Below are 24,815 nucleotides of genomic sequence, written 5' to 3'. Positions count from 1 at the left end.
GATATGAATTCAAACTATCGATCTAATATGGTATATACCAATCCTGGCTTTCAATGACAGCTCTAATCCGATGAGACATTGTCTCGGAGAGATGTCACAGATGATCTAGATCTATCCCATGCTTCATATAGGCGGTGTGAACTATATAGGTAGGCGGTGTATATGTGGGGCTTGGATGAACTGAGCAGTTATCAATAGTATCACGTGTTAGTTTTGCTACCGCCTTCGCAAAAACGATGTAGAGAGGAACTGGCGCAACTAAGCTTCCGATTCACTCGTTGCATTGATTCACCAAGCTTGTTCAATATTCTTCCACAGCACTTCACCTATGCCGTCGCGTTAAACCCTACCATTTCATACACCCCTTACTCTCGGCAACAGCTCTCATCGCCACCGCCAGTATGCGCTTGACTACTGAGCTCATTCAAAGTTCGCTAACATACATCAATCCGCTCACAGATCGTGAGCTGGATCTCCGAGGTGAGTTCACCCACAATAGACCTGCCTGAAAAGAACAGGTACTACACTTTTGATTAAGAGCTGGATTGATATCGTCTTTTGCGTGGTCGTGCAGGTCATAAGATCCCCACAATCGAGAACTTGGGTATCGCCAAAGTAAGTGCTTTGTTTCTTTCAATCTTTGGGAGGCAAATTTGTCTCTGTTACTTCTCTCAGTGTTGCTACTGGACCAATTTCGGGTCTGCAGTTAGCTCTATCATACCTATATGAATCCAATGTTGACAGCTCCTAGGATCAAGATGCGATCGATTTCACCGATAATGACATCTCCTCCCTTGGAAACTTCCCCCACTTTCCCCGTCTCCGCACTCTCCTTCTCGCGCGCAACCGTATCAATCACATCCAACCCGCACTCGCAACTTCAGTGCCCAACCTGACGACTTTGGTCCTAACCGCAAACAATGTGTCTGAACTTGCCGACCTCGATCCGCTGCGGAACTTGGGACGACTGACGCACTTATCCCTCTTGCAAAACCCAGTGACGCGCAAGGAGGTATGTTTAGCCCTGCGCCGTATACTAGTCAGATTCGGCTATATATGACATGGTCTAGACTCAATTGGAAGCTAACTGATTGCTGCAGAACTACCGCTACTGGACTATCTGGCGCATTCCCTCTGTCCACTTCCTTGACTTCCAGAAAGTGACCGACGCCGAGCGCGCTGCGGCCAAAGAGCTATTCGGCACTTACGAGGAACCCTCGTCCCTCGCATCTAAGATTATGGGTGTCAAGTCCCGCACCTTCGACGTTTCTACCCCTGCTGAACGCACCCCTGCCGAAAAGGCCATCCGAGTGCAACTCACCGACAAGGAGCGCAAGCGCGTCGAGAAATTGATTCGCGAGGCGAAGAGTTTGCAGGAGATTACGAAGTTAGAGAAGGAGCTCAACGAGGGACGGATACCCGGTGGAGCGGATGCCGATGGTGACGAGGCCATGCAGATGTGAGGGATGAGATGTGGATCTCTCGCATGGGTTGTGTCGTGGATGATGAACATGCAATCACGTTTTGTCTTTATTTTCTCATTTTCTTCTCGTCTGGAGCTTGGCTTTCTGGGTTTCTTTTCTGGCCCTATCGTATCTGGGTATTCATTTATTCATGTGCCCTTAGTTTGGGATTGGAAAAAAATATCCCAGCTATGAATTGTGAGCATATCGAATCAAAAAGATCATTTGATGCTCTAACATAAAGTACGTGTTAGTCTATCAGGCTGAATCTAGACAATCGCCGAGCTATCCTAAATGGTCTGCCGGCTATCCTTTGCTTGATGACCCATCTAGCAGCCCAGAGTTTCCGCAGTTCATATAGAGATGGAATATACCCTGAAGTTATGAGTGAATCCCACAGAATATTGGGAGTCCACGGGTCTACGGTTCCACTGTATTGGCAAATTAGTCAGCATGTCATGTCCCGTTCAGGTGATATTCCCCGAATCATCCAATTTTAGTTAGCGTTACATACCATTAATCTATAACTACTGCAAAGATACGGAGTATACGGTGTACATTCGTCGCACTGCATATCTCTACCATTATACGATGCAACCTCGGTGCGTTGGCAGGGATGAGACGGCATTTAGCGTGTAGGAGATATAATTAAACGGCCGTCAGGAGATGGCAAAAAGTATTGATTATGATTCAGTTCATATATTGCATGTACGCAAAACGGAGGTTGGTTGTGGAAATACCTGTGAAGTTCCGATACGTCATGGCCACCTAGTGATTTAAGGACTAATGTCTTCTATATCTTCAACGGCATATAAGAGTTACCAGGATATATTTTCCCAACTGTTTTCTCAGATCATAGCCTATATACCGAGGCGTATTCTTTTCTAACCTCGAATATCGGTTGCATCGAGCTTGTGTGAGATATTATGGAAGTCCCAATAGCTCTAGTTGACGCACACAACTCGAGAAGATCATCCCCACTATGGAGTATACTACACAGGATCCTCTGTCGAAGCTTGGAATAATGCGGAAGGCGGGTCAAGCCTATTCATGTTTGACCGTGGAAATACCATTCAAGCTGTGTCTTCATCCCACGTGTTGGTTATCTTTATCCCACGTGTTGACCTGAGCGGGCCCTTCATGTCTGAGAGCCACCTAGGTATTTTCAAGATGAAGAAGGGGCTTGGCTAGGGCCTGCCAAGTCTCGTATTTCATGGCGATCACATCCTAACACGAGTGATGCGAGGGGAAAGGGCCTTTTACGGATGTGTGTAGAGGCTTGGTTGCACTTCATATCCGCCCGATGATATTGATGAAATACGCTATAAATTGCATCTTTCCCAGGAACTGTACAGAGTACTCGCTCAGCATTGTTAAAAGAAAAGCCCCATTGGTACTCCGTACCAAAATTTCCCATCATGCGGTATACATTGGTCTTCACGACTCTTCTTTCTCTTTGCCTCCCCGTCACTATCGCGACAGACCCTCGTTACTGCCAGAATAAAACGGTTCTTGATGGCGCAGACTTCACCCTCGAAGAATCTGCAGACAATGCTCACCTCCCTGTGCTCTCAAAGTACTTTGAGTCCAAGGGTAAAATTGCCAACATCTCTACGGTTCTTCAATCCGCAAATCGTGCCTTAAGTAAAGGTTCACCCTCTGTCGGCAATGGGTCTCCCTCCGAGGCATGGGCTTGGAACTCGGGTGATGACGCGACAGCCACTTGGGTTCCGCAGGGAATCACCGGCTCTGGTGATGCTTTGAATACGGGAACCTGGGATGGCCACGATGCGTGGGTCGTCAGTTGGTATCGTTCTGGAGAAAGTGTACGGCTTAGCTTTATTGATCGCGCAACGCACAATTATCGCCATGTGATGCTTGTGAATCCTACTGCCGACGATAACTTTACAGCCATCGCTATTCATGCGGGTGGCATCATGTGGTACGGCAATGTGCTGTTTGTTGTCGATACCCATAATGGTATTCGTGCATTTGACCTGGACAACATCTGGGAGGTTGAGATTGCCGATGGTGTCGGAAAAACTACAGATGGAGGGTATTCTGCGGATCAATACCGATATGTGCTTCCTCAGATCCGGTGAGTCTATCTATTATCTTCCTTTTGACCAAGACTGACACCATTCAAAGCAATTATCAATGGACACCCGGCTCCGCTTCTCCCTTCCGTTTCTCTTGGATTTCGCTTGATCGCAGCGATTCACCCGACACCCTTATGGTGGGTGAGTTTGTGTCAGCTGGAGAAACTTTCGACGATACCGCAAATACGCCCGTCCCTATCCGCTATGTGAAATACGATCTAGATTACACGACCCGGAAGCTGAAGACTAGTGGGGGCATCGCTTCCGCAAGCTGGGCGTACTGTGTCGATATACCCAACGTACAGGGTGCTGTTTCATACGACAGCGAGTTCTACATCTCGCGCAGCACAGGCAAAGCTCCCAAGCAAGGCGATCTTTTCACTTGGGAAGAGGGGCAGACAGCGACAGAGCACACGGGGTGGTTCATGGCTGGAAATGAGGATTTGAGCTACAACCTTGTTCATAAGGAGTACTATACTGTCACCGAGTATGCTGGAGATCGGTACATTTTGGCCTACAAGGTCTAGTTCTACTTGATCTGCTATTGAAATTATTTCCAACTCCACCATCGGTGACGGTGCCGACGGAGTTGTTAAACAAATATAAGAACAAAAATATCACAGTTGCCATGAGAGTTGATACAATAATTGATGGGATACAGTGAACCATGCAAGCTGGACTTCTCTAACTTGTAATCTTTTATTTATTTCATCCATCAATGAAAACCCTTCGGGGACTCCATGCACTCTGAAGTCACTACGGATGATTAGCTATTGGCTGCTCTAGCCACAGACATCTAATATCTGATCCCGCGATTGAAAACAAGAATATCTAAAATTTAATAAAGACAGCAATATACAATCAAACCTTTTTAATATCACCTCCTTGAAAGATATCTGAAACAGGGCGCTGATTGGATTGATGTAAGATTTATGCTGGCGAACTGCCTATAAGTTTCCATTTTTGGCATCATCTGGGTTTTCAAATATTCAAAGCACAAAGGCTTGCAGAATCTCATGAAAATGCACATGCTTCTTCTTCTAGTATCTACAAGTCTATCATCCGATCTCATACTGAATTTCTAACTTTGGATATGACCTAACTTAAGTGCTATCCGCCGCCTATTCGGTGATATCGTTCTTAAGGGCATAGTCTTAACTCTTCAAAGAGTGACAAAACCCATCTCCTTGTAAAGATTCCACTAGCATTTGAATTGGATGGCGAACAAACAAACGGACTAGTACATTAAAGATATCAAGTGCAATTTGGTATGAGTAGTGCAGAAGGTAGGTACGATGATAACAAGACCCCGATACAATTAGACGATGAACTCCCGAAGTTTTTTCTTGTTGAGAATTTCCACTTCCACCAATCGCCCTGTCTCAGTGACTTTCCCATTGACTTGCTCATAGCGTACCAGCGCGGGAATGTTCTTAGTGCCCCACGTTTTTCGGTAGACATTTTGGGGGTTATTCCATCTGGTAGATATCAGTTCAATGCACCACAGGGACACGTCTCGAATATAATGTGAACAAAATCTTGCTCAAAAACGATGGTAAAACTTACTCTGGCTTTTGTCCAACTTCGATGATAGCTAGGTCAGGCGCGTCATCCCCGGCAAATGCCTTGTTGATGTGAGGCAAGGCATCTCGTACGTCCGGACACCATGGTTGCTTGGTAATTGGATCTGGTGAAGATATGAAGGCAATGAATAATTTTGAGTCCGGGTTTACTGCCAGGTCCTTCGCCGAGCTCGGCAGTGTGAGATTCTTGGTGATTGGCATTCTTGCGGCTTCGTATACAGTTCGAACTTGAGTGCAGGGTGTGGACAAGAAGTATGGGCGAGACAGTAAAATATTTTTCGAGATATGAAGTCGAGGCATTTACAATCCGACATGAGACAATTGTCAGGTGGCTTTTGTTGATTCCATGACTAAGCATATCGCAATTCTGGGGCCTGGTGGTGCGCGAGGCTTCATTTTGTCAACAATTCAATATCGCAATCAGTATCACGGGTCCTATTTCCCATGAACAAAGGCACCCTTCTCTGATGAGTGTTGGATTGCAATTTTATAAACTAGTAGCTATACATTCTATTCCTATAAGCCTCAGCTTTCGGTCCCTTGCCCTATTCACCCAACTATCGATGCGTGAACCGACGTGTTTTTCGTGATGATCTTCTTCTTTTCAAGGGACTTTTATTGGGCTACTATGTATGTGGTTAGTAATTGTGAATTGTGGATATTCTCGGATTCCCCGAGGCTGGGCGTTGACACTTTTGTCTCAGATTCAATGTGTAAAGGTAGAAGCTTGGAGAAAAAAAAAGGCAATAGAGATTAAGTGCAACATCTTCTGCATGCGCAGGCCAAGCTCATTAATTTGAGCCACATAGGGCACCAAATAAAACGTAAATGAAGTCAATGGCCCCTAAAAACGAAAACCCGTACATTTAATTGACCTGGTCACTTAAGTCTTTGGCCTCGACGTCCTTTCCCTCATCACCCTGTGCCCACATGCTATCGGTAGGCTCCCCAGGCCACAAGGTGGCACAGAGCCTACGCGCATCTGCCCAGTCTTCATATTCACCATCAGAGCTATACATCATTAGAATGGATTCTCTGGACGGATGTAACATGTAGCATACCTAAGATCAATATTCTTCGGTGCCAGCATCCAAATTCTGAGAAGGATAGATGTAACGACCACGTCGTACGGCCTTTCGGCAGTCTTGCAGAAAGTCCACTGGCCCGGCTTGCACAGTATGAATTGCTCATAGGCATCTTCTCCAACCCCGTTCAGGTTTATGCCTTTCTCAGAGTCTATGACCACTTTTGTTATCTCATCTTCATCTTCAGTTGGACCACTGAGAGGGACCCGGCCTTCTTTGATGATTTTGGGGACATCTTCGATGAGTTGGGCCCAGGCCTTTTGCCATTCAGGTGTATCCCAGCCAAGGATGGCATAGTAGTGCGTGTAACTGTATCTTATTAGCATGTTGTCGTCCTTGATGATGACTAGACTGACCCCATGGTTAAACTGAAGCGGTGGGAGTATTGTCAGATGAAAAAGGAGGGGGAAATTAAGCTGTTGGAAGGTGAACTCAGAACCACGTCACCTATGGGGAATTTGCATAACCTCACAAGCTTCCAACCTTGCCGCGGATAGAGAGGGGGAAAATAGTGAAGAGAAGAGTCTACCAGGTGATCATTTAGGATGAGGTTTTACGTTTTACTGCATCTTTTGAGATGAGCCAAATATAATCTTTGGAAAAAAATTGTCACAAAGCCTCCAGTTCTCTGAGCACTTTATCCCCATCTTTCATTCTTTATCTAACTGTGACTGTCTTTCAAAAACTCATAGAGATGACTGAAGCGAGTGCCTTCACCTGGGTAACCTACATATGTAGCTGTATGTACCGGATTTTAGGCCGCGGATGCGAATTTCCCGATCGGGGTGCCGCCGCCTTATGAGGGGGCTCAGGGTCCTGTTCACTGAGTATTTCACAGCACAGGGTGATTACTCAGTGTACTCAAGGGTATGCGACAGCGCTTAATGAGCGCAAAGACTTGCTCACTCTACGGCCTGAAAATAAAGGCAGAGATGGAACAATTTAACCACGTGACATGTGCATCATTTGTTAGCCATCTATTCTGTGATACTAGCGTCAACAACTAAGAATCCACCTAACATTGATCAGCCTTTTTTGTTGATAGCCCCTGCCCTCAGGGAAGTTATTCACTCGTATGGCCTCTAAGAAAATGATGAGGTGTGAAATTATATAGCTTATACCTTTCTGTAAGCACTACAATTTCTGAGCGCGGTCAGAACCGTCGCCTATAGGCTTTATCTAGGTCTAATTTCAATGGGTCTCAATGGGTAGGTAGACTACGACAGTGCCCGCCTACGGGCCGGCCTAGGCTTCCGTAAAGCCCAACTTTGGGCCCGGAGTCACGAACAAACTGGGATTTCTAATGCTGAGGCTGATGCCCCACTTCCGGAATCCGATCCTAGAAGCACCGGCTTACGCACGTCAGTGAGAGCTCGTAAGCGAACAAGATAGGATGATAGTGACTGGGCCTATCATTGAAAAGAAGTTCAATGTATATATGAAATAGAATCATCATCTGAATCATTATCTGAGTCTATAAATTGCGGGTAATATATAAATTCAGATACTTCATATGTATACAAAATACCCAAAAAACCACCTAGAAATGCATAAATTATATAGTCATGTGAACGTCACGTTTTTACGATTTAATAGGTCTAATGGGCGCCCATAGATTGGCTTGGGTTTTGGGTTTCGTGGGTTTTGGCGCAGCCTACCTATAGGGTTACCGAGATCAGATAGAGCGGGTTAAGTTTAAGTTCCTAGTAGTTAGCGTTATAGGCGACTAAGATGTGATGGTTTTTACCATGATCGTAGGGCTCGGATCCATTGTAGATCGGATCTCTCTCAGCCAGGCGAGCGGAGCGGCAGGTGGGGTCGAGGGCGTAGGGCCAGCAAGCCGGTTCGGTTCGGGGCGAGTCTTGGCGTGTATCAGTGAGAGCTGTGGAGGTAAGAATGGTGATGAAAGGAGACAAAAGGACAGGTGGTATTGGCCCGATGTGGAAACCCACTTTTGATCAAAGATTTAGAGTGCCTCTATGTGAGACAACAGGTATAGGGGAAGAAAGGAAGAAAGAGAGAGAAAAGATTTCGAGAAACCGTTGTAATGGAATGATACTGCACCGGACACGCTAGAGACATGTATATCGCTCACATTGTGCTCACGCCCCGTCAGGACCACTCCCTGATGGCACAGCCGATCTAGCCTGTTCATCTTTGACACGGAGAGAGAAACCTACGATGATTTCGGCCAGGTCCCTCATGTGAGATTTCTTGCCGATATCCCATGGGCCGTACTCGTGCAAGTGGAGGAATCTATTCTCGGGGTAGCTCTTCAACCCTTGAAATTCTCCCTTTAGGAACTTTACGTAGTCCTCGTGGTAGCGGGCGAGTGTCAAATACATCTCATGTCGATTCAAAGAGATCAAGAGGCGCCTACAGCACTTAGCACGAAAATATGCGAATATTCACACCCCACTCACGTTTCGAATGGATGACGTCGCAGATTCTCCTCATCATTCATGATCCAGCTGACCATTTCTGCGCCTTCTTGCCACTCGACCAACGGATATTGCTCGGGGTCCCGGATTCCTGCCTTTACCTCCACAATAGCAAAAATATCGCTTTTCTTGACTCCCATAAGGTATCCGTCGACATATGCGGTTAATTGGACTTCTCCAAAAGACACGCTACCGAACAGATTACCATTAGGGGACCATTGGCAGTTCACGCCCTGGCCTACGCTGAGTGTCAAAGCGTTGAGAAGGTTGATCACGAATTGGTTCACCTGCGGTTCTCCATCCGCTCTGGCGTACTTGACCCACTTCCTCGAGGCTGCAGTAGACAGTTCCGTTGGCACACTTGAAGCGGCAGTAGACGGTTCAGTTGGCGCAGTTGAAGCGGCAGCACTAGGACTGCGTCCCGCGGTATCTGCTGATAGTTCAGGAGCTTGAGGTCGATCTCGACGCCGAAGTTCAACTGTCTGGGAAGGTTCCTGGGAATCCGAAGCTACTATCGCAAGCTGACCCTGTCTCACTAGGGCGAACATGCCAAGCTTTCGGTCGGTTGGGTACTGGTCCGTTTCGATATATGAGAGCCACGTCTGTATTGCTTCGTCCCCCTTGACCATCTCCTTGGCTCTGCCTTCAGTTTCTCGGTCGGGGAACTCGGTGATATTGGAGACCCTCCGAATAATCCTCATGCTGAGATATTCCTTGAACGTGACCTTTGAACCTGGGTGCAGACACTCGAGCTTGCTTGGATTTTTGGTCAGGACGTGGCAATCGCGCGCGCTGGCTCTCCATTGACTGACGGTCGAGGGCACCTTCGGTGCTGGAGGGCGGGGTGTTGGAGGGGGTTCCATGGTTACTTGAAATCTGCTTTTTCCGATGAGTGTTTGTGGGGAAAGATGAGAAATCAGTTGCCTTTCCAATAACGAATCCAAGGTTCCAAGGTTGTTTTGAGCTGACAAAGCAGCACAACCTGCCTAGGTACCTACCTACCTAGGTAGAGAAACAGATCTTATTGAGGCACCAGATGAAGTCGTATTGATCTATACAGAAATCATCCTGCAACCTTAGGACCAATAGACGATAGTTTAATTGAAAATTCATTGAATGAGACTGCCACAAACATTGTTCTGTTGCTACTATATAAATGCGTAGGCCCGGGCTGTTGAATGCTATTGAATCAATGGGCAATTGCAGAATTGTATTGGGGAGGCGTTTGACCAATTCTGAATGAGATATCTATACTTGAACAAGCCTTCTAAATGGGAACGTTATTCTGAGGCGCACCCACTTTCCCCTCTCAACTCTCATGCTTCACGATGAAGAACAGCGACAGAAGGAATGTTCCCGGCGTAAGTGCATCAAATCCAGTGGAAAGTACAGCAAATCAGTCTCTAACATCCCGTAGTGTTGCCCGTTCTGTGACAAAACGTAGCCTGCTGGAATACAGTGCCCCACTATTGTGGCACTCGATGTAGCGAATACCGGTGGTATCCAGGCGTTGAGTTCTCAGCCTAGCAGTGCCGTTACTGCTCCGACCGTGACACCCGCCTCCGTGCCGCTGCCGCACGCTACTCGTGTCTCATAGCAAGTGACCAGGTAATTACTGACACACCCTTATTCATGTAGCAAACTGCCAGGATCAAGCGGAAGCATGATCGTAAAAAGCAAACCAGTGCGGAAAGGGGCTGAAACGAGTTCGCAAGAAGTGGTGACATAAAAGGCCCACAGGTGAGTTCTCTTAATCTAGGTTCTTCAGTCGTCAAAGATTGTACTAATACTACTAAAGGGCAATCTACCAAGAACGACGATGACAAGGACACTGACACCAACCCAATAGCCAACAAAGACTGTCGTCGAAGAAGATCCCAGCAGTGAGTCCTCTTGCTTGATGTTCATACAAATCACTCTTCCCCAGTAGATTGATTAAATATAACTTGGCAACAGAAATGCGTACATAATACCTAGCTTTGGTCAAGGCAAGCTTCTATTTAAGCTTTGCTCATCGACTAATGGCAGTGGTTAGACTGCGACAACGCCCGTTAAAGTGGAGACACTTTTAGCGTCGCCAAGACATATGCGGACACTCTTGGCAAAGTGGGTACTGCCAAGATCTGGTTATGTACATAAAATAGCCTAATAGGGTAATTTTTGCATTAATTTTGCATAATGGTGGGCGATGGGCGTCAAATTTCAAAAGGCCCACGGGCCGTGGACACTTTCTAGTGCCCATGGACGGGCGATGTCGCAGTCTAGCTGCCTGTAACGGGTTAGACCCGCTTCCTACTATATGGCCCTGCCATATAACTAGGCTTCCGTCTCCGCACGCTTCCGTTCTGCCACCGCCTTGCCCGTCATCCTTATTATTGTCTCGCTTGCTTCATTCCTTCCCTTCTCCAAGCTTTTTTTGTAAACAGCATGTCGACTTAGTCAGTATTGAATCAATTTGGCTTCGTTCCTTCACATATTATATTTTGTGATGGTGGGGTAAAAATGCGGGTGGGTAAAATACTTTGTGGTAGGGTCTGTATTAAATAGCTAATTCAAGCTCATAGACGTAACAGGGCCGACAAGAGAGCCAATAATAGGATTCGGCTCTTCTAAGGCTATCGGAACTGGCTGGCTCATATCATAACGAACGAAAAGTTCAACTGGTGCCGTTTCGTCATCCGCAAAACTCCATAGCTGAGAATATTGCAAAAGCAAGCTTTCTCCATGTAATGAAGCTTGAATTATTCTTCCATGTTTCTGTCCAGTGTATGAAAGAACCAATAACTATAAAAAATAAGTGAGTACTTAGGAAATCTCTAGTAGCTAGGAAATGTAAGTAAGATACTAACTGGATGGATCGGGTGGTCCCGGAACGGCCGATCGGATGTTCGAGCAACCATCACGGTTAGGACGGCGCTTACTTCTTGGAGAGTAAGGCAATTCTCTGCATCATTTGCGGGAACATCGGATAAAAGTTCCATAATTGCATGTGGGTTAAAGCTTGGCTGAAAAACTTCTCGGAGACTTAGTATACGCCAATAGTTCCTTCTATTAAGTCCACATAGTTCAGGAGCGCTATGCTTCCATTTCGTCCTAGTATATTTAGTCCCTAAAAACAGTAGAGTAAAAGAGAAAAAGCAAAGTGCACTAACCTCCGTTCGTAGATAGATCTTAGATCGCTGAGAGTAGAGTCCCGGGAAAGCCCTCTCCGAGGAAGCATCTGCTGGGATTGAATATGCCAACGTGTCTGTCTGGCATGATCTTCCCAGGCATCCGGCCCATATAAAAGTGTCAATGTATCCCATCTTGATTTAGCGAATTCCAGGGGATGTTCGACCTTAGGGTCATTCTGGACTTCTCGTAACAGAGTCTGGAAGTCCCGGGGGTTATTAAGCCGTTGAAGAGTCTGTGGAGGATGGTCCGCAGCCATCGAAACCGTATCGAGTGGATATTTTTGAAGCACCTTTTCCGGATAAGGCCGAAAGAAACATGGATCAAATTGTACAGAGCCGTCACCTGTCATGCCAACTTGCTGGCTATAGATTCCGAGGCCTTGGAGATCACCGGGGGAAAGAAACCAAGATTCACAACTCTTAAGTAGCTTGTAGAGTCGCTTAACTTCATCGCAACGCCTGGTCTGGGTTTGTTTATCCATTTTCGTGTGAGAGGGGAAGAGTTAAGAACTCTGAGAACGAAAGAAAATCAATAGAATTGATGATGAATGGAAGTGACGATGGAGTGTGGCCGTCAATATGTTGGATGGTCAGGTGACCTTAGGTAGGCCACGGAGACGTAGACCTCATTAAAAACATTTTGAGAGCGGGCACTCTGAGGGCGGCCCTCATTTGCATTAAAAAAGTTGACCTTTCTCAATTTAGACGTATAAAACTGCTAAGTCATCTTAATAAATTACTGTTATTTAGCACTGTTTAGGTTTGAATATTACTTTTATCATCTATTTCTTTATTAATATTAAGAAATTTTAAGAAATTGAGTTTTATAATTAATCATAGTATGTAATAGTGACATTGTAGATTTTCAATCTCTTTAAGAAAAGTAGTGGTTGGTAATTTTAAAGATTGCTACCTAATTCTATCAGATGGAATATATATTCATAGTAGTACTTATATGGTATATACTTTCAATTTATACTACTAAGCTGTAAATAGAATACTGAATAATACTGCCGAAATCTGCATACTTTATGCATCTAAACACATGGGCAGAGTTCCATGTTTGTCATATTTGGAGGGCCGCCCTCTGAGGGCAAGAAAATCACCGCCCGACCCGCGGGCGGGTTTGAGGCGTACTTGTGCATAGGAAGCACTATAGATTGCTGCAATCCAGTTTGTTCCCTAACATTAGGCAAATAAGGGGCCGCAAATTTCGTCATGCGTTATGGGCGGCTAGCTCATACAGTAGACATGATCGATGGTTCATATTTTTGCGGATGTCGAGGTCGCTAGAGCTGAAGTCGTATTCCTAGGAGCAAACGGTAGGTAGTAAGAGCGATAATCCGTTAAAAATCAAGCGGAAAAAATCAGAATAAAACACTAATGGATTGATAAACTATCTAATTAGGGGTTCTGAGATATTCCTAGATATTGTAGAACTAAAAATTGAGGGTTGGATATTTTCCGGTATCGTGGATGCAAGACTCGGGCGAGTTGAATAGTGGTATAGCTGTAGAATAATAAAACCAATATGGCCCCACTATGAATTTGCCTCCTAGCTGGACCGACCGCCAAATTGATAACGCCAGCCTTCGTCGAGGGGACAACGGTCAAGAGTTCTAGTGAACAACTGCATTTGGTTGGGGCTAGCGTGGTGCATTTTATTGAGGTGGGCTGCTGACTTAGCTGCTCCAACTTCTCAGTGAGCAAGCCCTTGAGCTTATGTAATAGTCAGGTCGTCCTCAGTGAGCAAATCAGAGTGCTCAGGTCACGCTCAGTGAGCGAGTTCATCCGGCTTATGTAATGATCAGGCGATGCTCAGTGAGCAAGTTTAATGATTATGTAATACTCCGGGGCGTGCTCAGTTTTACTCAGTGATCAAAAAGCGGCTAGGGGTGAGCACTAAAGCGGAAAGGGAAAGCCATGTCGCGCGGCCTAAAATCCGGTGTATATGTAGTTGAGGCGAGCATCACCAATATATTTTCCAGGTTACCGTCCATCCAACGACTGCTGCTGGAAAATCGGGAGGAGGAACTTCGGCTGCTAGAACAACGCAGCTCGGCTGAGATTCGATTGTCTAGGAAATTCTTTGCCTTGGATCGGGAACAACAGGATATTCTCTGGTTATGGTATCAAGATTCTATGGGGATCAGTGGAATCCGGAGGGATGACAATGCGGAATACCCCTACCCTGATAGGAGCTGAGATGGAGATAACCATGAGTATGGGGGGATTGTCAATTACAGCAGTGTCCCAACATGCAAAGATAGAAGAACACGAATGGAAAGGACGGGCAAATATAGAGGGGGAGAATACCAGGCGCCCGTGAGGCTGTAACAGTCTCGATTGGTGGTATGATTCCTGGAATCACTGACACATGAATCTCCATTAACAAGGTATCATTGACTTGAAACCCCTGCTATAATTTCCTCCTTATTGGTACATCTCGCATTCTTAATCTCCTTTAGACATTGCCAATGCTTGGGAGTGTGGGGTAGATAACGAGGGTTCTCGGCCAAATTGCCGTGTTTCGGGAACTTGTCTTTTTCTTATCCTTTGCAGGTCCACTCCTATATAGCGCTTCGGATAACTGTCCAAATTGAAAATGGACTCTGCCTCGAGACGACGACGAAGAAGGCGAGTTGCCGACGAGAATCGCAAAAGGGCACCCCGAGCGTATGCATCATTCGTCTGAGACGAGGCGTATCCACTAACTGGGCTTAGATGCGATCGCTGTAAGGCCAGGAAAAGCAAGTGTGTGGAGGCGACACCGGGCAAATGTCAGCGGTGCCTTGCAAGTAACTTAGCCTGCAGGTTTGGGAGGTATTCAGTCCATGACCTTTAAGAAAGCGCTTTTTTAACGTGAAATAGGGAGAAATCGCCTGTTACCCAGGATACTGCGTCGAGTGACCTTCCCGAACCTGGTATAGTTGCTACATCGACCAGAAACCGAGCCCAACTACTGCAAGATGATATCGGTCATACTGATCCGCTTTCTCCGGCATCGGTTTTGTCCCAAAAGCTCGCCGAACATGTTGTTGCAGGTCAATCTAAAAGGGCCCCGTGGCCAAACATCCTCTCCCGTCTGAGGGAGGCTTTCTCGCTAGATCCGGATGCTGCACCCGAAGAGAGGGACATGGTCGCCATGCAAGCCGTAAGCCATATCATATTTCGATTTTGAGCCCGTGTCAACTGAAGAATCCTAGCATATGACCCGTCCAAAGGCACTTCATCCATATGAGGTGGCACGTTTACATGCAGCAATTGATGCATTCCCCCCGCGCCCCATCGCCGACTTTTTGATTTCGGTATTCATTAAACATGCAACAGATACATTCTTCTACTTTGACCAGGACCAAATTCTGTCCGAGATTGACCAATTCTACACAGACACCACCTCGCCGTTAAGATCTGACTTGAGCTTTGTTTGTCTTGCAATGGCAACATTCGCACTAGGTAGTCAATGGACGCCCCTAGAAAGACCAGATGAATTTGCAGTCAGCCTACATCGAGATAATGATGATTTAGGTCAAGTGTTCTATACTCATGCCAAAACGCTTATACCCGACTTAATTGACCGACCCTGTCTCCGATCCATTCAAGCGCCCTTCTTGCTAGGTGTCTATCTAATGCCAGCAAGTGCCATCGGATCATCCTATGTCTACATGGGCTTGGCTTTGCGCAAAGCATTGGCATTTGATCTCCATCTCAACCCAGAAGATCAAGCAGTTGACGACCGAGAGAGAGAGGTCCGATGTCGGTTATGGTGGTCAATATATTCCCTCGAGAGGTACGTGATGGGACTCTCGCTGAAATAAATCTCACTAACCACGTCAGGTGTACCACTATCAAACTAAGCAGGCCTCGCTCTGTTGATGCCAATGTAGTCAAAGTACCACATCCATCGCCTCTCCCAGCACTGGATCGTCTGCAAAAATACAACAATATTCAATTCCAGATGGCGTATGCTCGTCTGATCAAGATCCTCGATCGAATTGCCGAACCGTGGTATGTTGGGTCGATTCCGATAGAATAACACGCACTTATATTTTATCAGTAGTGGTGTCACCGAAGCGGAAGAACAGTCAGAATCCGAAGGTCTGGCTTCTGATCTTCGACAGTGGAAGAAGTCCTTACCGCCAGATTTCAAGCTTGAAAACGTGGACCCCAAAGACTCAAGATATCGCACGATCTTCCATCTCTATTTGAATTATTACTATGCGTGGATAACCATGGGAAAAGTCGCCCTCGTAACAGTTGCCCGAACGAGCCTTCGTTATCATATGTTTCCTGCGTCGCGCCCTCCTGGTCCAAGCGAGGCCACCTTGATGCAATCCCGATATTGCGCAAAGGCGGGCAGAAAACTTCTCCTACTGTTCGAGAATTTGACACAAACCCGCAAGATCACTCGTTTCTCATTCACGGACTTCCAGGGATGCAGTATTGCGACGATCGTGACGCTAGTGGCTGGGATCACAGAACGAGATTCAGGATACAATGCTCGAGTGAAATTTGGCTTAGACTGTCTTCGGAGAATGGCAACTGGAAACATGACAGCTAAATTGGGGGTAAAGTTTGTTGAAGCCGTGCAGTCGATAACAAACGAGGCCGCGGAGAAGCTCCATCAAGCGTCATCCACGGCTAACGAAACGCAGGATGTACAAGATTCGGCTTCGACATCTGATTACAATCAATGGGCTGAATGGCTTACCAGATTGGAACGCTCTCAGACCCTGGAGCAAAGAGCAATCCATGAGGCAGAGCCCGATGTGCCCTTTCCACATACTGTACTGCATCCACCACAGTCAAACGATAATACGCCCGATTGGAGGACTGCTGGTGAACAGTATATCCCGGAAAGCTCAACCCCGCAAAGCCTAGCACATGGTTCAACTATGTTGCGGGAGTTCCAGTCTATAGAGTACGACCTTTTGTCGGGATTCCAGAGTGATGATCCAGCCTTTCTCATGGGCTTGACTGGGATTGATGTCCTAGACTTCTCTGGGCTCACATAAATATGTACCTAGTGAAGAGGGAAATGCACGACGGGTAGTCTGGCCTAGCACGCGAGCGACGAAACAACACCAACCATCCAAGGAGGTCAGCTAGCAAGCTTAGGGATCATACAGATCTCAGAAATCATCCTTGTATCCTAGAAAAACAACGTTCTGTAAACCCCTTTCCATTCTGTGTCTGTACTCTGAGCTCCCCTATCTGACATCCATGAATGAGGGACATACTATCAGCACCCCAAATTCTGCTGGTCAAATATTCGCCAATTAGAAATGAGGGAGAATGGGCGGTATTACAAATTCAGCAGGCGGTATAACTATCCAATTAGGAAGGCGGTATCAGGAGTCACGGTATATTTATTTCTGCCCCACTACGAAGACCTACGTAGGGAGTAGGGAGAATGAAGACACCACACCACCATATTTAACTCGGATATATTTATGTCTATCGTCACACTCGCAACACCAACTGCGATGCAATGCAATGCAATACAGTATACAACAATAATCATTGTACTCTCACTGGAATCTGACCATCCTCCAGCAATGCATCCCACCTACTCTTATAGACACGACCATCCTTCATCACACCAAGCACATGTGCATCAGGCTTATCAAAGACGGTCACATCATCAAGCGGGTTCTTATTTAGAATCACAACGTCAGCATGGAAGCCCTCCTTGATTTGACCCAGCTCATCCGCGCATCCCATCATCTTCGCTGGGTTCACAGTAGCACTACGCAAGATCTCCAGTGCCGATAAAACCTGCGAGCGCAGTGCAAATTCATGGGTCTGCGCAGAGCCCAGTGGACCCAGCAAATCAGAGCCATAGCACATAGTCACACCAGCCTCCGAGGCAACCCTCAAAGCCTCAAGACCAGACTTTAACACGATCGAATTCTTTGCCTGGGACTCAATAGGCAGGTAGTTCTTCCACCGCTCGGAAGCCATCTGAGCATATGCGATAAGCGTAGGCGTCAAGTAGACCCCCTTCTCGGCCATGAGCTTGGCAGTGGGTGCATCAACGAAGTTCCCGTGCTCAATACCACGGACACCATTATCGATACAATGCCGGATAGCCTTCACAGTATAGGCATGGGCCGTGACAAAAGTCCCGGCATTATCAGCGCATTCCACCATCGCCTGAATCTCCGCCACTGTAAACTGCAGATGTTCTAGCTTATCCGTTGGCGAAGCCACACCACCGGAGCCCATAATCTTAATAAAGTCAGCGCCGCGTCGAATCTCCTCACGGACAGCAGCAATACACTCCGGCACGCCGTTGCACATGCGGCCTAGGTGGTTATTGTCGTGAGTGCCGCCGCAGCATTCCGTAGCCTCATGCGGGCCGCGCAGATCACCATGTCCACCAAATTGCGAGAGAGCATGGCCTGCGATGAAAACGCGCGGGCCAGGGAAGACACCGTCTTCAATTGCCTCCTTCAGGGCGAGCTGGGCACCGCCACAGTCGCGGATGCTGGTGAAGCCGCGATGCAGCATCTGTGAGGCTGTGTAAGGCTGGCGCAAAAGGTGTACGTCATTCGGATTTCCGAAGGCTTTGGATAAGTCACTGAAGCCCGGAACTGCGCATAAATGTACGTGGGCATCGAATAGACCGGGGCAGAGATATTTCCCTTGGCAGTCTACTGTTTTGAGGCTGATTGGTGAAGCTGGGATGGATGATTCTGAGCCGATGTAGGTGATTTTGCCCTCAGTGGTGATGAGGGTTTTGCTTGCTTTGATTGTGCCTGATTCGACATCGACGATGTTGGCATTGATGAATTTGTATCCCTGTGGTGCAGGGCGTATCCATGGCTTGATGTCTGAGCCCGGGAGGGTGGTTTGTGACATATTCGGCTTGGGGTGAGATGATGCTGATAAGCCAAGATATTGAGTTTAAATACTAAATTTGAAAGCTGAAAGAAATCACGTTGCGGGGAGTCTCTCACATTTGTCGGCAAGTTGGTCGACAGATTCCCGACGCCATCGGACCGATGCACTTCTCCGCATATCATATCACCGACAATCGAAGATAAGCCTTCTTTTATAGCCGGTGGGAAATCCGGGGCATATCAGCTTTTTTTTCCCTTGAAAACTTGAGCATTCTCCTCTTTGACTGTTTTGTTTTGCCCAAATCCAATTATCTCATTCGTATATATCAAGGGGCTTCAATCCCACCTGTATTGATGGACAACATAGAGAAGCGTGCTGCGAGTAGCGACAATGCCGATCAATCAACAGGCGAAATTCTCGAGCTTCAGGGGAGTTACACCGCAGAGGAAGAGAAAACCGTCCTGCGCAAGATTGACTTGGTCATTTTGCCTTTTGTGAGTGCTTCAAGTTGTCTTTCGGGATCTTTTTCGGGCTAATGACGCATACTTCCAGATGTGCTTCGTCTTTTTCCTGCAATATCTTGATAAGCAGAGTCTCAGCTATGCTGGTGTCTTCGGTCTAATTCAAGACCTCAATATGACAAGCTCGCAATATTCATGGTCAAGCTCAATTTTCTATGTCGGCCAGCTAGTCGCCGAGTATCCATTTATATATCTAATGAGCCGGCTCCCATTGACCAAATTCGTCGGTGCGACTGTGTAAGTTTACTCTTGCGGTACTACTATATCTGTCCTAATCATGCGCTAACCACCAATTCAGAATTGTCTGGGGCATCATATGCATGTGCCTCGCAGCACCAAACAATTTCGCCGGATTTGCCACTGTGCGCTTTCTGCTCGGCTTCAGCGAAGGCGCTGTCTCGCCTGCTTTCGTGACGATCACTAGTATCTGGTATCGAAAGAAAGAACACAATGTCCGCACGGCATTATGGATCTCCATGAATGGTCTGGCACAGGTTATAGGCTGCTCCCTTATGTATGGCATTGGTAAAAACACCTCGCTTCCAATCGCTCCCTGGCGCGTGCTATTTATCATCTGCGGCGCGATAACCTCTGCCGCAGGCGTGGCATTCTTTTTCCTCATGCCAAACGGGCCGAAAGATGCATGGTTTTTGAATGCCCGCGAGAGGGAAGTCCTTTCGCTACGCATGGCACAGGATCGAGATGGTGGTGACAAGGCCTCTTTTTCCGTTGCCCAGCTCAAAGAGACAATAATGGACCCCAAGGCATGGGTTGTCTTTTGGTTTGGTGTTTTGGTATGCATGCAGTCGCCGGTTTTGACTTTTGCATCTCTTGTGATCAAGTCGATCGGCTATACTAACCTTGAGACTATGCTATATACGGCTCCATCGGGCGCTGTTCAAGTTGCCTTCCTGTGGATCGGTGTCGGTTTAGTGTTTATCTTCCCTAATCAGCGAACGCTAGTCATTCTTGTTCTTATTATCCCGCCTCTGATTGGGACTGTCTTCTTGCTGAAGTTGGACGTGACTGCTCAATGGGGTCTTATTGTTGCCTCGTGGCTGGTATGTATTTCTGTTGACCAGGTCATTCTTCCGTTGCTAACCCGGTTTTCCGCAGTCTTCATGCATTACGGCATCCATGACACCACTTCTCTCACTTGCGGCATCAAATTTCAAGGGAAATACCAAGCGCGCTGTTGTGAACGGCATGTTTTTCATTGGTTACTGTGCTGCCTGCATTGCCTCGCCTCAACTATGGACCCACAGCCCTCGTTATACGGAGGGTGTGATAACATCCATTGTAACATGGTGTCTGCTTTCTGTGGTGGTGATTTTATTCCGCTTCTTGTGCATCCGAGACAATAAGCAGCGTGATAAACGGGCTGCCAGTTCGGGTGTTGTCAGTGTGGATGAAGAGGTCAAATTGGACGAAAATGGGTTGCCACAGACAGATATCACGGATAAACAAGACCGACAATTTCGATATGTATGGTAAATGATTGTTTATATTTGTTTGGAAAGTATTCCGAGGAGGTTAATATGATATTTGGCTTGATTTTCCGCATAATATAAACAGTAGGATCCCAGATGGAACAAGCAGGCCAATACACAAAGTTATAAAGAGAGAACACCTTTCGGAGTTGAACTTGGTCATTGTTACCCTGTGTAGCAACATCATCCTTCTACCTTGATCAACCTTAATATATGCAGGGACAGAGGCTGTAACAATTTGCATACCATTTTTCCTCTAGGAGCACGCCTTGATGATATCGGCCGCACGCTCAGCAACCGCATAGACGGTACTCTGAAGGTGACCGCAGACCTGGAAAGGCATGACGGAAGCGTCCACAACACGAACATTCGAGGTTCCGTAAACCTTCAGCGACGAGTCGACAACACCACCAATCTCCTTGGGAAGCATGGCAGCTGTGGTGATCGGGTGGAAGTTTGATCGGTCTAGTCAAATAAAAGGTTAATAATAAAATTCCCTCCACCAATCTCTCAGAAAGGCAAATGATACACGTACATTGACCCTTGATGAAATCAGCCCAGCCCTCATCTTCAGCACCAGCAGCAACAGTAGAAAGACCGGGGCTGGTTTCACCACCAACCATATCAGCAAATGGTTCAGTTTTGAAGATCTCACGAATAAACCGCGCCGCCTCCACCTGAGAATGTAGATCAAAGTCCAGCATGAAGTACTTGGGGTCAATGATAGCCGCCGCGGTGGGGTCCGCGGAAGAGAGGTGAACGCTGCCGCGAGAGAACGGAACAGACCCCCAGTATTCGCTGCTATACGAGGTTCCAGAGGCCGACAGCAGGATCTCCGCAACAGGGATACCAGATTTAAAGATCAGATCCCACTGGATCTTAAAGAAGCGGTATATGTCGCGGGCTTTGGTGATGTTGCCATTGGCGGATGCAACCTGCGCTGCATAAGCGGGAAGCTCGCGAAGAAGCTCGGCTCCGAGTGCTGCGAAGTTGGGGAAGAGCTGGGCTGCTGAGGGGTAGGCGACGTAGTCGGCACTCTTGTTGCTGCTGTAGGTTTTCTTCGAGTCGAACTGGAGACCATTGTTCATTTGGTCCTGCAGGTTTTCGCCGACAGTTGGCAGGTTAATTTTGGTGGCGATTCCGTACTTGGAAAGAATGCTAGTGAGTGATTTTTGGTTAGCCTTGATAAAATGTTGAACGGGGAGGTGTTATGGTTACTTTGGGTTTCCGACGCCGGAAAGCTCGAGCAGAACGGGAGATTTCAATGCTCCAGCAGCGAGGATTACTTCGCGAGTAGCCTTAACCACGGTGGTTGTGCCATTGGAAAAAGTGACCTCGACACCATTCGCAGTGACCTCATGGCCATCCTTCCAGGTAATCTTGTTGGCGTGTGTGTTGAGCCAGACAAAGAGATTGGTCCGGTTCTGGTAGGGATAATAGTAGGCACGAGCAGCATCCTCACGGATGTTGAGCTCAGAATCAACCGTCTTGGGATACAGGCTGTATCCAACCATATCTCCGCCATTAGGGTCCAGGTTGTACTGAACAGGAACATCGAGGTTCTGATAGGTAGTGTTCAATTTCTGAGCAAGGCCGTCGTTCAACTGTGTTGAAGACCAGCCAACCTTCAGTGGTCCAGTAAAGCCGTGGTAGGCCGGATCAAAAGCAACACCGGATCCATCCAAGAATGGGTACTGTGTCGGATCTTGCAAGTGCTCGCCCTTTTTGAAGTAGGGGAGCAGAGTCTTCCAGTTCCAGCCCTTATTTCCGACGGTCTCCCACGCATCGATCTGAGCTGCCTGGGCACGGAGGTACGCCATGCCGTTGATGGTCGATGTTCCTCCGAGTGCCTTTCCGGCACGCATTGTTTGTGGGGAACCACCCGCATATTCTTGGTCTATCGTTTTGTAGGCCCAGTCAATGTCGGTATCAAACGCTTTGCCGTATCCGAGAGTGTCGGTCACATTTGGGTTGTTATAAACGGAGCCGCCGGCTTCGATCACCAGGACAGTGGTGTCCTTTTTCTCGGACAATCGGTTTGCAACGACGAGGCCACTGGTGCCACCTCCAACAATGATGTAGTCGTAAGTCGACTCTGACTTTTGTGAGGCGTGGGGAACTGCAACCGCTAGTGGAAGCAGTACAAGGCCGATGAGGCTGCGCATGATTGATATTTGATTCTGAGGGAGAAGATTCAATAGTGAGAGTAGCCTGAGCGATATAACGAAAGCTTGTGATTTGTTTAACAATTTGTCTCGAGGCTACACGGATGTTTTATACTTCGGGTCACAATATGATTTACAAGCATCGTGATCCATTTTGTATTCAGGAACATGGCGGAACTCTTTGTCAGATCAGACAAATCCCAATATGCGATCTGCGTGTCTGTTACTCCGGAATAAAGAGCAAAACAGAAGAACCCACTGTCTACCAGGTATCCCATTCATCCCGAAACAGTATATCTAAGCCTAAGCCTAACGGGCTGAGGCCGAAATGAGAAGTAGACCCTTCTAAGGTTGCAATTGTGGATATAATGGATAATCTTAGCACCTGAAATCTCCGTGGTTTTTCCGCTATAGCCCCGGTAAGACTATTAAACTTCTTGTAGTAGTATGTCTACTCCTATCTGCTGCCAAAATCTACGCCAGTAGATCCACTCGATGGCTGCATTAACCTTGGAAATCTTACTCATTCTTAGTCAGGAACAAATATGACCCACCTTGGAAGAAGAACTTGGATTGATAATCGTATGCCGATCTTATTCAGAGTTTCGCACTGCCTACTTTTGGTATATGCCCAAGACAAGGTAACCGGACCCCGGCTTCGTGTTTCACTTGCTTCTACAAGCTGTTTGAGTAAAACAGATGGGGATACTATACACACGGGCTGTGCAATGCCAAGTAATATCCTATGTCTAGGGTGACCATGCTCAAATTGACTACTTCTCCGATTTTGGGGGTCCTTTTAGAGAACTTTAGGTTGTACTACTTTTCATCTGATAAAAGAAACCGATCTGATAAAAGAGAATTATGAACGGCGGTATTCTCGGCCCGTAAAATGTCAGAGTCTCCGAGTCAGCCGAGTGGCGTCACTTGTGGATACAATGTGGAGATTTATGTCCTCTGCCAAAGTACAAAGTACAATATCGTGATTGACGAACAGTCTATAGAGAAACAGTTTTCGTCAGACACTAGGCATCGACAGCTTTCTTAGAATAAACTCGGCTCTAACACATTACCGGCCTTGCATCATTCACCCATTTGAAAGAGTACCTTTTACCAGGTAGACCATACAAAAGGTATGTAAATGTTAGTTTTCCTTAATAATATCATACTGGAGACTTTCATTGTGAGTATTGAGCCAGTCTTGACATTGAAATCAAGGCATACCGGCATCTCCATCTTGAGCCTAGCAAGAATGTGTCCATAACCGTCATATGATTCCAACCCAAAACTAAGGAATATGTACAATATAGGTTTTAATTAATCTCGTCGATCATTGATCATCATCCCCAGACATTAACCTTAAATTAAACGAGCATATCAAAGGTACCACAGGTAAAAGTGGTTGTGAAATGGTCGAAGGTCACAGGGAATCGTGTTTCTGGCGTTGCTGAGCTCTACATTGCAACTGAGACCGTATTCCAAGAACGTGAGGTATGTTAACGATATTCAATTTATATTTCACCCACTAATTACCGAAAATTTATATCGATCATGTTCCCTCACAATCCTACCACGATCAACAAACGAGTCATTATAAAACGACGCGATCTTCTTAGGTCAAGGATGGGAAATCCTAATTCTTCACTTGACTTTGATATTGATCACTTCCAAGGGTTTGCAACTCGTGCTCTCCGTCGTATGAACCTTGCTCCCGCGGCTCAAGGGTTTTACGCTTAGCTAGTTCATGGGTTAACCCTAATATAAGTTCTTTTCGTTCGAAATTCTATAACCTGGTAATCTCTCATCGAATGACATTAATTAAGGATGCATTCAGGCACATTTTGAGCTTGTGACTGTCTTCATTCATACATTTTAGTAGACCTATCTTTGCCCGTTTGCGGAGAAGTTTCTCCCGGCTTCTAGAGCATCAGTGTTTTGTTCCATTGTCT

General features: G+C 46.7%; 10 protein-coding genes across 10 annotated transcripts; 4 read left to right on the top strand and 6 right to left on the bottom strand.

Annotated features, from left to right (window-relative positions):
• Window positions 1-401: 401 nt before the first annotated feature.
• lea1 (U2 snRNP complex subunit LEA1) lies at window positions 402-1,463 on the top strand (the record flags this gene model as incomplete). Its single annotated transcript, XM_057181470.1, has 4 exons — window positions 402-480; window positions 575-615; window positions 752-1,012; window positions 1,101-1,463. The coding sequence occupies 4 exons, from the start codon at window positions 402-404 to the stop codon at window positions 1,461-1,463; spliced, it is 744 nt and encodes a 247-aa protein (XP_057046820.1).
• Window positions 1,464-2,881: 1,418 nt separating this feature from the next.
• Window positions 2,882-4,089, top strand: N7518_000541 (uncharacterized protein; the record flags this gene model as incomplete). Its single annotated transcript, XM_057181469.1, has 2 exons — window positions 2,882-3,561; window positions 3,612-4,089. The coding sequence occupies 2 exons, from the start codon at window positions 2,882-2,884 to the stop codon at window positions 4,087-4,089; spliced, it is 1,158 nt and encodes a 385-aa protein (XP_057046819.1).
• Window positions 4,090-4,880: 791 nt separating this feature from the next.
• N7518_000540 (uncharacterized protein) lies at window positions 4,881-5,346 on the bottom strand (the record flags this gene model as incomplete). The annotated part of the gene is made up of 2 exons (XM_057181468.1): window positions 4,881-5,040; window positions 5,129-5,346. 2 exons carry the CDS (start codon window positions 5,344-5,346, stop codon window positions 4,881-4,883), a joined length of 378 nt encoding a protein of 125 aa, XP_057046818.1.
• A 665-nt stretch (window positions 5,347-6,011) lies between these two features.
• N7518_000539 (uncharacterized protein) lies at window positions 6,012-6,591 on the bottom strand (the record flags this gene model as incomplete). The annotated part of the gene is made up of 3 exons (XM_057181467.1): window positions 6,012-6,156; window positions 6,207-6,539; window positions 6,587-6,591. 3 exons carry the CDS (start codon window positions 6,589-6,591, stop codon window positions 6,012-6,014), a joined length of 483 nt encoding a protein of 160 aa, XP_057046817.1.
• A 1,741-nt stretch (window positions 6,592-8,332) lies between these two features.
• Window positions 8,333-9,534, bottom strand: N7518_000538 (uncharacterized protein; the record flags this gene model as incomplete). Its single annotated transcript, XM_057181466.1, has 2 exons — window positions 8,333-8,606; window positions 8,654-9,534. 2 exons carry the CDS (start codon window positions 9,532-9,534, stop codon window positions 8,333-8,335), a joined length of 1,155 nt encoding a protein of 384 aa, XP_057046816.1.
• A 1,587-nt stretch (window positions 9,535-11,121) lies between these two features.
• On the bottom strand, window positions 11,122-12,369 carry N7518_000537 (uncharacterized protein; the record flags this gene model as incomplete). The annotated part of the gene is made up of 4 exons (XM_057181465.1): window positions 11,824-12,369; window positions 11,521-11,764; window positions 11,321-11,455; window positions 11,122-11,205 (listed from the first exon to the last, which is right to left on the bottom strand). Exons 1-4 carry the CDS (start codon window positions 12,324-12,326, stop codon window positions 11,122-11,124), a joined length of 966 nt encoding a protein of 321 aa, XP_057046815.1. The 5' UTR covers window positions 12,327-12,369.
• Window positions 12,370-14,449: 2,080 nt separating this feature from the next.
• On the top strand, window positions 14,450-16,859 carry N7518_000536 (fungal specific transcription factor domain-containing protein; the record flags this gene model as incomplete). The annotated part of the gene is made up of 5 exons (XM_057181464.1): window positions 14,450-14,520; window positions 14,716-14,998; window positions 15,051-15,634; window positions 15,682-15,852; window positions 15,902-16,859. The coding sequence occupies 5 exons, from the start codon at window positions 14,450-14,452 to the stop codon at window positions 16,857-16,859; spliced, it is 2,067 nt and encodes a 688-aa protein (XP_057046814.1).
• A 505-nt stretch (window positions 16,860-17,364) lies between these two features.
• Window positions 17,365-18,708, bottom strand: N7518_000535 (metal-dependent hydrolase family protein; the record flags this gene model as incomplete). The annotated part of the gene is made up of 1 exon (XM_057181463.1): window positions 17,365-18,708. One exon carries the CDS (start codon window positions 18,706-18,708, stop codon window positions 17,365-17,367), a length of 1,344 nt encoding a protein of 447 aa, XP_057046813.1.
• Window positions 18,709-19,043: 335 nt separating this feature from the next.
• On the top strand, window positions 19,044-20,705 carry N7518_000534 (uncharacterized protein; the record flags this gene model as incomplete). The annotated part of the gene is made up of 4 exons (XM_057181462.1): window positions 19,044-19,184; window positions 19,243-19,448; window positions 19,510-20,272; window positions 20,328-20,705. 4 exons carry the CDS (start codon window positions 19,044-19,046, stop codon window positions 20,703-20,705), a joined length of 1,488 nt encoding a protein of 495 aa, XP_057046812.1.
• Window positions 20,706-20,957: 252 nt separating this feature from the next.
• On the bottom strand, window positions 20,958-22,866 carry N7518_000533 (GMC family oxidoreductase; the record flags this gene model as incomplete). The annotated part of the gene is made up of 3 exons (XM_057181461.1): window positions 20,958-21,166; window positions 21,237-21,859; window positions 21,920-22,866. 3 exons carry the CDS (start codon window positions 22,864-22,866, stop codon window positions 20,958-20,960), a joined length of 1,779 nt encoding a protein of 592 aa, XP_057046811.1.
• Window positions 22,867-24,815: the final 1,949 nt, after the last annotated feature.

This window comes from Penicillium psychrosexuale (assembly GCF_028828465.1).
Source record: "Penicillium psychrosexuale strain IBT 29551 chromosome Unknown utg000001l, whole genome shotgun sequence".
In the NCBI taxonomy this organism is placed as follows: Eukaryota; Fungi; Ascomycota; class Eurotiomycetes; order Eurotiales; family Aspergillaceae; genus Penicillium; species Penicillium psychrosexuale.
Note: the sequence above shows the minus strand (reverse complement) of the source record. Positions and strands in the feature narration are given on the sequence as shown.